The sequence below is a fragment of the Saimiri boliviensis genome, chromosome 1 (genome assembly GCF_048565385.1).
Source record: "Saimiri boliviensis isolate mSaiBol1 chromosome 1, mSaiBol1.pri, whole genome shotgun sequence".
In the NCBI taxonomy this organism is placed as follows: domain Eukaryota; kingdom Metazoa; phylum Chordata; class Mammalia; order Primates; family Cebidae; genus Saimiri; species Saimiri boliviensis.
Window position 1 is genome coordinate 45,984,053 of NC_133449.1, and position 16,950 is coordinate 46,001,002.

General features: G+C 46.5%; 1 protein-coding gene across 1 annotated transcript in view; it reads left to right on the top strand.

The window, feature by feature from the left end:
• Window positions 1–16,950, top strand: part of EPAS1 (endothelial PAS domain protein 1) — an 86,852-nt gene that overhangs the window by 32,011 nt on the left and 37,891 nt on the right. The window contains exon 2 of the mRNA XM_003926750.4: window positions 16,278–16,468. Within this exon, the coding sequence (XP_003926799.1) occupies window positions 16,278–16,468 (191 nt within the window). The remainder of the gene's footprint in view (window positions 1–16,277; window positions 16,469–16,950) is intronic.

Genomic DNA, 16,950 nt, shown 5'->3' on the forward strand with positions numbered 1-16,950 from the left:
GCAGGGACGATCCAAATGTTGTTCTGGAGCTTAGCCCCCACTGGCAAGGCCTGTGCTCCTACAACCATAGCCTCACCAGGCCTGATTTTGCCCCGTCTTTTTGGGACTTCTTCACCACCTCCTTCTCCTGGCTAACTCCCGTTTGCCCTTAAATTCACAACTGGGAAAACCCTCTAGGAGCCTTTTTTTCTTCCCCACTTTGGGTCATGTCATCTTTCTTGCTCCCAGAGCACTTGCTCCTGACTTCTGTGGCAATGGCCTCAACACTATTAAGTGTGTGTTATGTGTCAGGCATGGTTCTCAGCATGTTACATGTACGTATGTATTACGTATTTGCCACAAGAGCTCTGTAAGGCAGGCACTTGTAGAATGACTGTTTCTATAGGACACTGAGGTTTAGAAAAACTTAAGTAACTTGCCTCAGGTCATAGAGTAAGTGTTCAAGCCCTCAAGCCCGGGCAGTCCAGCTGCCTCTGCCTGGCACAGGCCCTTGGCCTGGTCTGCTCAGCCTGTCTCCCTGGCTGGGCTGTCAGCCCCTGGAGGGCAGGGATCTGTCTTCCCTTTTCTATCCCCAGTGCCTGCCATGTAGTAGACACTCAGTAATTGTGAAATAAATGAAAGCCGGAGCTCATCAAACAAAGACCAGATGTGATTTAAATTCCAAGGAGCTGTACTTTTTTACAAAAATGCTAAAATGCCAAGGAGTACTTGCCTTTTCACTAAAAAGAAACTGTTTTAGCTATGTAAGGGTGGTGTTTTAGAACTCTGATTACTTTAGATCTTTCCTCTAGGTGGCATAGAGTTGTGGGGTTTGGCAGACCACCATGGGAAAAGAACACATGCATTTGTCAGGATCTCTGTGGCCATCAGACGTCACTCCAATGAAGCCAAATCTCCGAGGTTTAAAAATAATTAAGGGAAACAACTAAGCAGGGAGACAGAAAAGACTACTTTTGAGTTGATTCTGGAGAAATGAACCTTTTCTTTCTACTAACCGGCACCAAAATTCAGGGTGTCCTGGACGCAGCTGAGAGACAACTCAGGGAGGCCACTGCAGTTTCATACCACCTCCACTCAGGTCTCCCTCCACCGCGCTAATCTTCTAAATCGTTTAATCGAACACGGCGCTGCCTCGGAGGCTTCAGGACTTTGAGGCTGTTTTTTTCCCCGGGCTTAAAGTCTTTCTCTGCTGCTGACTCACATGTTAATTATTGCTTTGCACAAAGTAGAATTAACAGTGCTCCTGCACTCGCCTGCCTGGGTGTTATTCAACTGTTTTATCTGCTGGGCAGAACTGAGTGTGCAGGCGGGCCGGCCGCGGGGCCACCAGCGACCCCTTCTTGAGCTGCCAGGGCAGTGAGCATCACAAACACAGAAACCAACCATTGCTTTAGAGGCTCTGGGGAAGAGGCTGTGGGGTGTGCGCTGCCTGCCCCAGGAAAAAGAGGGTTACGTGCTAAGTTTTGACCAAAATCTCTTGAGAAGAGTGGCCCACGAGGTTCAGTTCCCTGTCACCTGTCAGTGTTAATGGACAGAACTGGTGTTTCACAGAAAAGAAAAATCAACTTGTTTTCTGTTTGACCGCTGGGCTGGATAATGAGGTAAAGATGACATTATCTCTAATAAAAGTGATTTGCAGAAATCACTGACAGAACCTCAGTAGCAGAGATTTGCCATTAGCAGGCTAGCCAGATAAGAGGGGCAGCTGGGATCTGTTAACCCCCTGCTAGTCTGATGAGTGTCTTGGGGGGATGTCAAAGGCTGGGGAGTGGAGTAGAGTGGACTTTTTGAAGTTTGGGCTAATGGAGTGTTTTTTTTCCAAAGTGTAGGCTGTTCTTTAGCCCTGCTTGCTGATCTTTAGAGTTGTCATTGGGTTTTTTATTTTTGTTTTGTTTCTTAGGATTTTTGTATCAGTGGCTTTTCCCCCCCTGGGGATTGGGCCATTTTCTCACCTCCATGTCATATTCACCAGAAGGGTGGAACCCTGGCCAAGCCCTGGCATCCTTTCTGCCAGAAATCTGAGTCTAAGCAGGGCACCTACACATGTGAGGTGAGGGCTCTGGGCCACGGGTGTTGTGCAAGAGATTGTTCTGTAGTGTCAAGGAGGTGGGATCTAAGGCAGAAGCCTCCCTGGCCTCTTAAGGATGGGATGGGCCAGGAGGGGAGGGGTCTGCTCTTGTCAGGACTTGTTCACCTGTGTCAGTGAGAGCTGACTAGCAGCTGGCTCATGAAACATACACATGATGTGGATAGCAGGTACAGTCAGCTACTTCTGTGTGAAAATATCCTTAGGATATAGGGATTTGTTTCCTGGGGACAGTGAGGAGTCATGGGGTGTTCAGCAACCTAGTGATGAATATAACCACCATCATTCCCCTTAATTAATCCACTTTCTACTGAAACTTTGCAATACTGATCCACGGCTGGGCGAATGTGGCTGGTTTAATCATCATGCCAGCTCGCCATACCATAACTGAAAGATCCATATGACACTATTATTGTTGGGATAAGGTACACATTAGAAGTGTGACATTTTGCCTGTGCCCTTAGAGAACTTTAAAAGAAGGACTAACAAAGTGACGGCATCTGGCAGTGAAGTAGCACAGATTCGTTAAGTGTTCTGGGCAGGAGGGAGGAGGGGACACGGGTGTGGGCTCAGTGGGATGCTGTGAAAAGCCTCTGTGGAGGTGGCAGGCTTATGTTAGCTCTCAAACTATAGGGTTTAGAAGGTCAGAAAGGAAGAAGCGTTTCAAGTGGAACAAATCATCTGGGACATGGCTGGGCAGCAGAAAGGGGTGCTGAGTTTAGGGGTGGCAGGGCATAGTGTGGTCTGGCTGGAGTAGGCATGGAGCTGCAGGCTCGTAGGAGCTAAGTTTGGAAAGGGCTGGGAGACCTCAAGAAGCATGTTCATGTTCAGCTTGGACTTCATGAGGATAATAGGAAGCCATTTTCATTTTGAAATGGGGGAGTGACAAGCTGAAAATAGTTCGGGGTAAAAGGTGGTGGACTGACGAGCTGCTCCTTGCCGCAATGTCTGATTCAAATTTTAGTCTCCCGGTCAGTGGTAAAGCAAATGAGGGGCAGCCGGGCACGGTGGCTCACGCCTGTAATCCCAGCACTTTGGGAGGCCAAAGTGGGCAGATCACGAGGTCAGGAGTTCGAGACCAGCCTGACTAACATGGTGAAATCCCATCTCTACTAAAAATACAAAAATTAGCCGGGCATGGTGGCATGTGCCTATAATCCCAGCTACTCAGGATGCTGAGCCAGTAGACTCACTTGAACCCAGGAAACGGAGGTTGCAGTGAGTTGCGATCATGCCACTGCACTCCAGCCTGGGCAACAGAGCAAGACCCCATCTCAAAAAAAGGGGGGGGGGCGCAAAGGGAAACAGAAGATGGGGAAATAAATAAAATGCCACCAGAGCCAGAGGAGGCGTGTGTCCTGGGTGAAGCTTGTTTTTCATCCCAAGGGTAACATTTATGAATTACTGTTCAGCAAGAATGCCTTGTGGAGGTCTCTGTGGACTAAGTTGAGGCTCCAGCCTGTGGCAGCCCAAGGGCTGCTGCCATATTTAGAGCTTCCAACAGAGGGTTTCATTTTCCTTGGCTTTGGTGCCAAGAAAAGAGGGGTTCTCATACTTGCTGTCCAGCAGGGCCAAAGCCTGGCCAGCAAGAGGGGCATGGAGGTTGGGTTCTGGCACTGCCCACCACCTGGCACCTCAGCCATGAATCAGACAACAGGCTAGGCCATTATCTGGTCATCTGAATTTAGCTACCTGTCCTTTTGTTTAAAGCCCGTTTGTGTGCTTGGCACCTCCTGGATACTCAGCAAGGTCTGTTTAATTAATGCGTTCTCCCCACCCAGACTCTCACTGCCTTGCTCCCTTTTCTTAGCCTGTCTCCCAGCCACTGGCACCTCTGCCCATTCCCATAGTGTGTCTTTGTCATTCCTCTGCTATCCTGATTGCCTCCTGTGTCCTGCTCTTCCTTCAAAGCCTGCCTCCAGCAGAGTTCTCCCTGTCTTCTCCAGCCTCGAAGGCTTTCTCCTCCCAAACTCCTACAGCACTGACTGTTCAGCCCACTCTTCAGGACTTGACTCTTCACTTCTCTGCAAGCACCCTGAGGTCAGGGACAGTTGTTCTACATTTCATTCTACTGCTCACAGCCCCAGCATAGGAAGAGGGAATCACTAATAATACATGTTGAATAGCAGAAGGAATAAGCCATTGCTGGGGGAAAAAGTACAATTCTGTTTCCCAAATTGCTCAATGTTATCATTTGAGATCATGATATAAAGTTGGAGAAGACTTTTAGCGTTTCCTGTGGCTTTTGATGACTTCTTTACAAAGGAATGGACATGTGCACAGACATCTCACTTCTCATCAGAGCAAGAGGGGGCAGAACTGGGAGAAAGCAAGTGCTTGCTCTGTGGCATCAATCAGCTCCCACAATGCTGGACATGTGAACAGGTCTCAGCTCAGGGTTCTTTATAAAGGAAGCCCCGGTCTACCAGCTCATTCCTCTCTTTCCCTTTTCCTTTTCCTTTTTTTAAATAGGGAGGGGAGAAGGGGTTATGGGATGGGGGTAGGAAGTGAGGGATCCTGTGCTTTCTCCCGCTTCTCTTGCTGTTTTGAAATACTTCAAATTCCAGGAACCAGAAGTTCTGCAACATGTTGGGATTAGTAAGGCAGATCCTAGGATATTTCACTATTAGCATGTGATCAAACATCAATCCTGATTAAAAGTCTAAACAAATGTTGTTTTCTTTGAAATTAAAGTATCCGAAAGAAGGAAGAGAGAACTGACCCTTAAAATAATATTCTGTACTTGAAAAGAGTTCTCTCTGACAACTGCCTGTCCTGGTTATGCACGTCACCACCCCCTTCACCTCCCCCACCCCCCTGTCTTTTTCCATCCAGAATGTTTGACGACACTGCCAGGGGAATTTCTGCCCCCTCCTTCCTGTATATACCCAGTGCTGGCCTCTGAGGCAGCCCAGCTCTGTTTTCTCATGACACAGTGATTATTTTTGGCATTGCAGATATTTTCTCTAATGTTATTACCCACCCCCCTTCTTGGTTGCCTTTTGTGGAGCAATCATTTGGGTAACTCCCTGTAAATCTGCGGGTTAATTTTAGTTTGGTGTGGTAGAGGAGGCAGTGGGAGAGAGGAGGACAACTTCTGCTCTGGAGCGCCCCGCCCCCACCTTAGAAGAACCAGAGAGGTCCTCTCATGCCCTGCTCATGAAAGAGCTTGCTTTCACCAGCTCTGTGCTCACCATTCATCCTTTCTGCTGGCGGGCTTGAGGATATGGATATCCAGAGGTGACGCTGGGGGCTGCACCTCGGGGATGGCATCTTAATGACTTGACTTGGCGGGTGTTAGAACAGCACCATTCAGAGTGAGTTCACTCCCTGCGCAGTTGGCTCGCTCAGCCTCTGTCCATAGAGTTCTCTTGTTCACGCTGCAGGAGGAAATGGAGATTTCCAAGTGGGAAGGAGCCTTCCCGATGTTTTAACTCTTCACTGAAGGGAAGAGGAGCTGCAGAGAGCGAAATAAAATCTGAGCCATCCCAGCTGCAGCACCCGGGCAAGGAGCGAGGCTGGGCTGGGGATGGAGGCCAAGGCAGCTGGGATCACTTTTTCTTTCCTCCTGGAGAGGGAAAGGAAAAGAGTAAAGGGCATTTTTTGATTGTTTTTCATAATCTATTCGCAAATATTTACCTAGTTTGTCTGTTCTGGCCGAGGTTCCAGTGAAGGATACACCAAAGTGGAAGATGTTGTGTCTGTGCCCTTCTCCAGGTACTTAGAGTCCAGTTATAGGAGGACGTTTGCATAGAAAAGCCAGCAAGACAGGGAAGCCTTTAATAAGAGCCTGGGAGTAACGTGGGCAGGAAGTGCCCTGGAGAATGCTGCTAAGGGGCCAGGGACACTGCTGGAGGAAGTAGGCTTGAGCTGGTCCTGAGGGGTGGGTTTTGAAGACAGGAAGGGATAAAATGATACAGGTAGGGAAGACATGAAGGAGGAGAGGGGCATCAATGTAGGGCTTAATAAAATCTCATACAGAAAGATACAAAGAGAATAGGATTCTTCCTGGAAAGAGAGAAGATCAGACCTGTTGGACTTTATGTGCCTCTGATTAGGATGGCAGCGGACAGCACTAGCCTTGCCAGTTGGCATCTTCGGTCTCAAGATCGCACGTGTCTCTGGGTCTCTTACTACTCAAAGTGTGAGGTCACAGACCAGTAGAATCAGCATCATCTGGGAGGTTGTTAGAAAGGCAGAATGCCAGCCTCCAGCCCAGACCCTCCTAAACCTGCCCTGTAACAAGATCCCTGGGTGATTCCTGGCCACAACAAAGTTTGGGAGGTGCTGCTCTGGGTGACTCCACAGGCAGTTGTCAGCAGCACTCGTTCAGACCCCAGATTTGATTGACAGAGGCGACAAACACCAACATACACACGCACCCCTTGAGTGTCCACAGGGTGACTCTGCCCAGATGGAAACCTTTTCTTCTAATCAAGAGCTGGGTTAGAATTCTTAGGAAAGATCTAGAACAGTGAGCAGCTTTGAGGAATCCACAGAGCTGAAGTCATTGAAGTGGTTTGTATCCGATGTCTCCAGTTTGTACCACTTTGTACTACTGATGCTTTAGAGGACACCAAAAGAACAGGTGTGGGGTTCTTTCCCTGGAAAGTATGTGGTCTAGTTAGGGAGACAGAAGCCACAGAGGTGAAATCAAGGGAGAGCAACACAGGGATGAATTGTGTGTGTGTGTGTGGAATCTCTGAAGTGGGACTTGGAGGAGAAGTCAGCACAGGTGAGGCCTTCCTGGGGGAAGCAGATGATTGCTCTTGAAATATGAGCGTAATACAGGCAGACCTAGGAGATTCTGGGCGGGGAGTGGGAGGGGCAGCAGCAGGAGCGAAGTCCCCGCTAGAGGCTGAAGTTGGGTGGGAAGCTCCCCACTTCCCCCAGGGAGTTTGCTTCATGCTGAGGAACGCGTTTTACATCTCAGGCCCTTTCTTCTCGATTCTACTGCTGGCAATTTCTTTGTCAATTTTCTTAGCTGAAGGCAGTGTTGCAGGAACAGGATGGCAGCACAGGGAGAAGGGTTTGAGCCAAACCACAGATTGTGCTGCTGGAAGCTTGTGAGATCCAAAGGAAGAAGGCTCCTGATGGGTAGAAGCCCTAAGGAAAAAATCTAAATCAGATCTGGTAACAGCCTGAGTGTGGGGAAATACCTCCAAGCCCAGAGAGGTGGCACCAAAGAAAACAGTCTACTGAGAAGGAAACAATCTGTGGCAGCTGTAGACTCCACAAGCAAAGTAAAAGTACAAACCATTTTTTTTTTTTTTTTTTTTTTTTTTGAGACTTTTCCAAGCTGAGAACTATCCCGAGGGGGCTAGTCTGCCTGCTGAGGGGCTGACCTCAGGCAAGAGGGTGCCCAGCGTGTCTCACTTTGCTGCTTCTCACACCAAGTTTATGTTTCAAAAAGCTCATCAGATTTAGCATTCCAGAAGGCTTCGCCCTCAATATGCCCAGCTCAGCTAACTTTCTGAACCTTTAATAGGAACTTGCTTATTGGCCTAGGGAAGTCACCAAATTACAATCAAGAATATGGGATTTAGGGTCACATGATTCAGGTTTGAGTGCTGGCTTCATCACTGGGTGATGGCTGGGCATGCCGCTAACATCCCTGAGGTCTGTCTCCTCATGTATAAAATAGGAGTGATATACCTGCCCCACAAGGTTGACTCAGGATTAAACAGAGGCAGTTCTCTACTAACCGGAAAGAGTCACATGTTGTTTCCAGGTTGTATAGTCAGTATCTCAGTTTGCTGAGGTTAATTAGTCCCTTAGCTGAAATCTGCATGGTGTCAGGGGTCCAGTAGTGGCAGACCTCAGAGGCCGCAGAGAGCGGTGGAGAGGCAGGTAAATGCCTCCTGCACCCACTGGCTTTCTCCCCACTTTCTCATAAGCGAAGATGGCATGGAGTCTTCTCTATACATCCCTGCAGTGGATAAGATAAGGATTGGGAAAGATGGAAAGAACACTTTATTTTTACACTGGGGGAGAGGTTCTGCTGCTCAACAAGGGTGGCCCTCTTCTCAGAACTGGATTAGAGTCAAAGGAAGCCTCCAGTTTTAGCACAGCTGGTCTTCTCTCTTCAGATGCTTTGACCTGCAGATGGCATGAGGAAGAGAAGCAGCCTAGATAGAGCTGGCGATGGGGAAAGGGAGCTGAGCCTGGGTCCAAGGCTGAGGCCATTGCGCATTCTGCCTTCCTTCCCCGTGATACTGCCCTCTGAAGCAGCGCGTCCCGTGCTCTGTGCTCAGTAATGCTGGCTGTGGTCCTGAGGATGCCAATGTTGCCAAATCTGCTGACTCAGCTTTCATGGGGTGAGGGTGGGGTCACTGTGAGGTGGCTATGGGGAGCTGGCAGCAAGCTGGATACTTATCTTTTATTATAAAAAATAAGCAATACCTGATGCCAAGGTAGTCATCATAGTGTTATAACAGCTAAAAATTAGAAGCCATCACCGAAAAGCAATAAGGGAATAGTAAAATGCATTGTGGTCCAGCCACATGATATGATGTTATGGACTACTATAAATATTTTGAAAGAATTTTTAATAATGGGACATCCTGTTAAGTAAAAACAGCAAAGTAAAAATTTATAAATCCAATGAGATCTCACCTTATTTTCTTCATACCTTTTTGTATTTTCGAAGTTGCTTATACTAAATATGCATAACCCTTATCTTCATCGAGGCATTTTTAAAAAGGAAATTATGTGTTGGGAAAAGCTAGGTTATATGATGGACAGATAATGAAGGTCTGCTTGTAATCGTGCCGCATGTCCAGTGCTGCCTGGCAGCAGGCTGTCTGTTCACATGGCCTTGAAAAATCCAGAACTCGGGGGTTTTGTTCCAGTTCCACATACTCCCATTACCTTTCTAAACCTGTTTTTTCTTATGCCTAAAATGGGAATGATGGTAGCTGCTCTTCCTGTCCTACTGTGTGAAGTTTATTAGTTACAGATTTCCAGATTGACTCACAAAGTGTTTTACAGACTGTAATGTGTGATCCAAATGTAAAGTGGTACTATTCACTAATATGTAGAATAAAGAATGCCCCACTGTCTTAGCCCATTTGGAGTGCTACAAGGTACCATAAACCGAGTGGCTCATAAACAGCAGTTTTATTTCTCATGGTTCTGGATGCTGGGCAGTCCAATATCCAGGTGCTGGCAGATTCAGTGTCTGGTAAGGGCCCATTTTCTGGTTCATAGATGGTGCCTTCTTGCTGTGTCTCCACATGGTGGAAGGGGTGAGGGGATTCCGCTGGGCCTCTTTACAACTGCCATTCACAAGGGCTTCACTGTCATGACTTAATCACCTCCCAACGGTTCCATTTTCAAATATCATTACATTGGGAGTAAGAATTTCAATATAAGTATTTTGAGGTTCCATTTTCAAATATCATTACATTGGGAGTAAGAATTTCAATATAAGTATTTTGAGGGGACACAAACATTCAGACTGTAGCACCAACAAAGGCTTGGGCTTGATGAAGCTAAGCACAGGGACAGTTCATTACGATTACTCCTGTGTATGCACAGCTTTTCCCAGCTGGGCTGGGAAGTCCACGTGTCCTCCGGTTACGTAAAGAGCTGGGTTATCTGAAGCCCCAGATGCGCTGCTTAGTAATTGAATCTGCTGCTCTCTTCTACAAAGCTGCCTGGGGCTGAGAGGGCCAGAGGATAAGCATCTCCAGTCAGCCCAGGCAGAATTGACCATTAAGGGCCACGTTGGGTGTGCCCCAGAAATTACCATCAGTTCCAAATGCAATCCAGGCCCTCTGCTCCCGGGACACAGACCATCAGAGTAGGTCAGAGCTGCAGGTTCAGCCCCAGCAGAGGGGAGGTTGGGAGGCTGAGGTATGAGATGCTTTCCAGGATTCCTCCTTCAGGAAAGTGGCAAGTGAAAGCATTCGCCCCTGTTTTAGACACTGCAGCTTCATGTCTTCCCTCTTCTTTGTCCCGTCCTGTAGATTTTTGATATACTAGTCTGGATTATTAGTCTTATCTCCCAGATGAGCTATGGTCTCTTTCAGGATAGAAACCATGCCCCTCAGGAGAGAGGTGTGTATTAAAGCATGTTAGTGCCTTTTTTTCCCTTGTCAAAGTCTGTCTGATCTGGCCAGCTTCTTCTGAACTTGCTAATTTAATATTTTCTGTTCTGAATTTGTAACTTTTTGTTGTTTTGCTTTGAGATGGGTTCTCACTCTGTCACCCGGGCTGGAGTGCAGTGGGGCATGGCTCACTGCGGCCGTGAGCTCCCATGTCAAGGGATCCTCCTGCCTCAGTCTCTTGAGTAGCTGGGACCACAGGTGTATGCCACCATGCCCAACTAATTTCTAAGTTTTTTTTTTTTTTAGAGATAGGTTCTTGCTATGCTGCCCAGTCTGGTCTCAAACTCCTGGGCTCAAGCAATCCTCCTGCCTCAGCTTCCCAAAGTGCTGGGATTATAGGCATGAGTCCCCGTGCTTGGACTATTTTCTGTCTTCACTAACACTGATACCTTTCCTACCCTATGTGATAGATTCCCCTACTGATGACTGCAGCCTCTGGACATCAGAATGTATCTAGAACGCTGGCCACTGCAACACTGCCTTCATCTCAAACATTTTTGTCACTCCTTTGGAATGGCTCTCAGAGCTAAGACCATTCTTTTCAATACCTTCAATTGTGGCAAAGCCTTACCTTTTGAGGGTACATTTTATCCTATCAAACAACCACAATCCATCCACAGCTAAGTCTGGTGACTAACGGGGTGGGTAAACTGGATAATATTGTTTGGGGTTTGAAATTAAGTGTGTCCTTTGAAGAAAAAATCTGATTTTCTTATGCGGCTCTGAAGTTAATTCTAAAAAGGCTTCCCAAAAGACAGAGCAATGGCCGCCTACCAGCATTCAGTTAAAGGCTTCTCCCAAGGTGGCTTCTTTGAAGGGTAGCCACCTTCTTTGTGGCATTATTTCAGATGTCTCCTTATCTTCACCTCCCTCTTCCTATTAGCCATAGTGTGTGGTACAGTGGCGGTCACACCAACTCCTAGATAAATAACTGTTTGGCTTACGATAGTGACTTCACATTTGAGGGACACAGTGAATGTGGACACAGTGCATGGTGGAGGAAAAGAGTGTGGTACATTTTGGAAGTGGATCTGGGCGTCAGTCTTCCACAGACACATGATCACAGGCCCAGAAAACTATGTGTTAATAAGTCCTCCAGGTGACTCTGATGCAGGCTAAAATTGAGAACCACTGCTCTGCAACAATGGGGCTGATAACACTGCATCATTGAGGATCAAATGAGACTGTTTATTAAATACACCTAGTCCGGCTGCTAAATAAATGTCAGTTTCCTTTTCTTCCTTCCCTTTGAGAAAGATGACATAGCTGTTCGCATCTCCAAAAAACATTTAAGTCCAACCCCATCTGCCTTCCCCCACACCCACACATACTCCTACCTTTAAAAACTGGCTGCTTTGGAACAGTGGTCCTCAGCCCTGGCTGCACATGAGCATCACATGGGGAGCTTTGAAAATGCCCATTGCCTAGCCTGCACCTGAGACCTATTAAATCTGAATCTCTGGGGGTAGAGCCCAGGCATCTGTTTTTTAAGGCTCCTCTGGTGACTCCAGTGAGCTGCAAAACTGAGAACCACTGACTCTGGTTCTGCTGTCATTTGATCCATGAAGCAGTCAACTACTCGTAAGTATAGGGTCCTGTGACTTTTCCTTATCTCTGGCTCCTGGAGCTGGGTGTATCTCTCCCATCAGGCAGCCCCTGTGCAGCAGCCACCAGCCTCATGGAAGTGTCACTAGACCTCTCCCATTTGCATTTGACCTTTACTTCCTCCATTTGCAGCTTATTGCAAATAGGCACCAGCTTAGAATTTCACCACCAACCCATAGACTGATCCCAGCCGGCTTAATTAGCTTCAGTCATCTCCTTGACCAGCTGAAATCCATTCTGCTTCTAAGCCATTTAACCTTATAGGGTAATAGGCATATTGTTTTGATACCTGGATGGCCACAGGCATTAGGCATGTGAGTCCTAGTCACTCTAAAAGTCTAGCTAATTAGGCAACCAACCCCTCAGTGTTACTGGTGACAGACATCTTGGGGCCCCGACTCCAGGATATGTTCATATGAACATTCCACTACATTCCCAGCACTACTGTGACCCGCACCTGTGTCTGCCAAAGCTCATGGCATGGAGTTCCCTTCTTTCCTCTCGGACCCCATCTGAACTCTGATGCTGGTTCTTAGGCCTACTCTGAATGTTCCAGGTGTTCCCCTAAGGGGAATGGGTGGTCACTTAAAGACAGAGTCTCCTCTCATCAAATTTTTGTCACCGTATTAAAAAAAGTCTTAGCCTTTCTCTTCTTTCCAAAGTATGTGTGAACATCCAGTTTGTGGGAAAGTATCAGCAGAGCACTGGGAACATCAAAGTTGTACAATAACTGACAGTTTCCTTGCTGCCAATGGAAAAATTTGTGATCTTGGACCCAGAACTAGGTTTTAGATGATGTTTTTAGCAAATTATTTAATCTCTCTAAAATCTCCACATCCTCATCTGTTAAATGGGGATGATAGTTTCTATCTCTCAGAGTTGCTGTGAGGATCAAATGAGATAACACATGTAAGAAAAAGTGCTTTCTGAACTCCTAAAACTGTAAGGGCATTATTTGTCCTTTTAGGTTCAGCTGAAATCCTACCTCCCTGACTTTTGAACCAAGAGGCTGCCTCAGATTTTCAATCTTTCTTTTTCTGGAAGTCAAGATGTTGCTTTATTTCTTGCTAAAGCCAGTATCTCCTACAGTAAAGCAATGAAGAGGGTATTGGCCTAGGAAGAGCAGAGTTCTAGCTCTAGCTCTGCTGCTAATTAGCCGGACTGCTCTAGGCAAGTAACTTACCTGCTCAGGTGTCGGTTTCCAGATCTGTGAAAGAGGAACAGTGACAATACCTATCTTGCCCACTTCACTTGATTGCAAGGATGGAATTAAATAGGGATTCCCTGTGTGTCTCAGGACTTCTAAGTGTCTGCTCACTGACTATAAACCCTTCAATGGCTTATGTAAGCACTGGCTTTGTGACACTGGGCAAATGACATATTATGTCTGAGCCTCAGTTTCCATGTCTCTAAATTGTGTTAATACCTGCTTTATTTTGTTGTTAGTGAGAGTATAATGAGATAATATGTGAAAGCTTCTTGGTACGGGACCAGGCACAAGGCAAGACTTACATATCAGATGCCATTATCAGAGCACTGACTCCAGATTGCCTTTCCCCTACTTGGCTTTTCCTCTCTGCCTCTTCTACTCTAAGGAAGGGGCCATGTCAGAGGGAAGCTTTGTGTATACAGATACTGGCATTAATGCCATAGCCTGTGCTGGGATTGCTTTTGCCCCGGGATGGCTTCTCTTGGCCCTTGGTGACGAGGTTATGTGTTAATGATGCTTTTGTTGGAGAGCACGAGGGTTAGTGCTTGGAGAATGAAATCCAGCATCTTTCACCTGGCGTGACCCAAACATGATGTGTGTGATTTCAGCATCCTGTCCTCTTCCCATCTTCCTTTCCTGTGCCAGAATACTTGCAATTCTTTAACTTTTTCTCCACAATCAGGTCAGGATTAAAATGCAAATGGAAGTGGTGAATATAAAAACCACCAGTGGCGAATATAAAGGTCTAATCAGGGCAAATCCTGAGAAGGTGAGGAAGGGTGGGTGCAGGAGTAGGGAGAGAGGGAAACAGGGATGAGATAAAGGAAGCAGAAAAGGGAGACAGGACAAGAAAAATAGTTTCATTCATTTCACAATTTTTCTGAAGGTGGTTCTTGACCATCAACAGCTGTTGGACAGTTCGTCCTTTAATCCGAGGATATGATGCTTAATCCATCCACAGAGCTGGACGGTCTGTCTTTTTAAATGAAGCATGCTGTAAAGTCAAAACAGTGCTTCTGCCCCAAATCTTGAGGGATTTGAGAGGCATGTCCACATTCCATGAATCCCAAAATACAGATTTTCTGTCCAAATAAAAGGCTGCAAAGCCAAACAAAAAAAAGCAGCAGCCTCTGGAAATCTCAGATGGCAGGACAGGGGGGACCAGCTAGAGCTGATTGGATTGAGGCCTTGAAACCTATAGACTGCATTGGACACTTTCATCTTATTTATGCTTTTATAGAGACAGAGTCTCACTACACTGCCCAGGCTGGTCTTGAACTCCTGGGCCCAAATGATCCTCCTACCTCACCCTCCTAAGTACCTGGGACTACAGGTGCAAATACTACCATGGCCAGTTAGGTGCCTTTTAAAAAAATAAAAAACAGACTTGTTTCTTTATTAAATATGCAAATTAGGTTATTTATAGAAACCTAATAAAATACAGATAAGCATTACAAAACAAAACAGAAAAAAAAACCTTTCCATAGCCTCACTACCCTGCAACTGCTAACATTTTTGAGTAGGAGGAGACAGGACAGTCACTCGTGGTTAAGTGCCATGATTCTGGGGCCCACTTGCAGTGCAAAGTCCAGGTTCCCCATTTACTTGCTGGAGGCCACAGGTTAATTACTTGGCCTCTATGGGCCAGTTTCCTCATATGCAAATTAGGTATATAATAATAATAATAATGCCTACTTCCAAGGGCAGTTGCATGAGTTTAAATAAGCCAAGGTAGTATTGCTTAAAACAGTACTTGTAAGCACTATGTCAGTGATACCTATAATAATAGTTATTATATGTCTAGCCTTTTTCCTATATAATTTATAGGAAGTATTATATATAATGCATACATTTCTATGAAAATAGAATTGTCCTATACTGTTTTGTAATTGTTTAACCCTCACGACTGTCTTTTCATGGCCATCTTTTTAATTAGTATTAGCTAACATTGATTACTTATAGTTGAAACAGGCTTAGTGCTAAAGATTTTATATAAATTATCACATTTAGTCCTCACAATTAACTCTGTAGGGTAAGCATTATAGTTATCATTTTACAGATGAGGAAAGTGAAACTAAGCAGTTTAAATGATTTATTCACAGAGCTAACAAGCAGAGAAGTTAGAATTCCAATCTAAACATTCTGGCTTTTAAATTTGCCTGTGTTAGAACTTGCCATAGACTTTCTAAGAAAGTCCAGGATTTTGGCTGCGTGCAGTGGCTCATGCCTGTAATCCCAGCACTTTGGGAGGCTGAGGAGGGCAGATCACCTGAGGTCAGGAGTTCGAGACCAGCCTGGCCAACATGGTGAAACCCCATCTCTACTAAAAATACAAAAAAAAAAGTTAGCTGGGCGTGGTGGTGAGCATCTGTAATTCCAGCTACTCTAGAGGCTGAGGCAGAAGACTCACTTGAACCCAGGAGGAGGAGGTTCCAGTGAGCTGAGATTGTAATATTGCACTCCAGACTGGGCAACAAGAGCAAAACTCCATCTCAAAAAAAAGGAAGTCCAGGATTTCTTTAGGACTTCCTGAAAGAGGCAAGCTTCAGTGTCTGTCATCTTTCCCTCCACCCTGCAACAAAGAGGAGAATGAGGCTAAAACAGACTGGCAACCTATGCTGGCAGGGCTTAGAGAGAAAATGTTTGTGCCCACTACTTTTTAATCCTTGACAGAATGCATGTTGGTACTCTAGACTGATGGATGTCTGGCTATACTCGGGCTGTAATGGCATTTTCAGTCTTTACTGTGGAAATCACTCTCTGGTATAATGTAGGATCTAGCATCCAGTACTATGCTCTTAATTTTTTCTGAATGTGTCTTATGTGGAAAAGGAACCTTAAAAAGCAGTTTTTTATCTTGTTCTTAAAAGCCTCTGACAAAGTAGTCTGAGCCACTGATCAGAGCTTTTCTTTCCATTCCTGGACATTCACCCCTATCCCCAGATAATCCAGGGCCAGGTCCAAGGCATTGGCAGTTAATTTAACCAGCAAGTCTTTGCCCAGACTCCACCCATGTGAAGCCCTGTTCTGGCCTCGACAGGGAATGCAAGAGGAGGAAGTTGGTTGGGAAGACACCAACACACACAAAAGCAGCGCTAACAATACAAAAGAGATTGTGTGTGGCTCAGACAACTGGCGTGAGCCCAGATCAGTCCAGTGAGGGAGGGTGGCTGCACTGCGGGCCGGGGCCATGGAGAAGTCCTGGCCAGAGGTATGACAGGCTGACAGTAACCTTTTGGGAACTAACCTCTTTTTCTCCACTTAGGAGTAGCTCGGAAAGGAGGAAGGAGAAGTCCCGGGATGCTGCGAGGTGCCGACGGAGCAAGGAGACGGAGGTGTTCTATGAGCTGGCCCATGAGCTGCCTCTGCCCCACAGCGTAAGCTCCCATCTGGACAAGGCCTCCATCATGCGGCTGGCGATCAGCTTCCTGCGAACACACAGGCTCCTCTCCTCAGGTAAGGCCAGCAGGTTCCCCTAGGCTAGGCAGATGCCAGCCTTATCAGCACGTTCCTATACTCAGGAGGACCCCTCTGCTGCCAGAGCTGGAAAGTCTTTCTTCCCACTGCAGAACTTTCACCCACAGAAACACCGTCATTAGTGCTTTATACCTACATGTTAAACATCTCTTGCAGCAATGACCTTCACCATGAATCTAGCTGTGAGAGGAGGGCAGGGACAGGACCAGGGTTACGTGGAAGCTGGAGGGAACATGGGGGCTGGGACAACCAGGAACGGCTTTTGCTGACTTCTCCATATGTTGCCATCTGGCCACAAGACCCGCCCCCCCAGAGCAGATTGAATCTGTAGGAAGCATTCTAATCCTTAACTTCCAGTGCCTTCTCCAGAGCAGCAAGAAGGTGTGCCTATACATACGATCTTTTCCCTCTTAGATGCCAGTTAGGCCAGGCAAATCATTTAGCGTCTCTGAATATTGGTT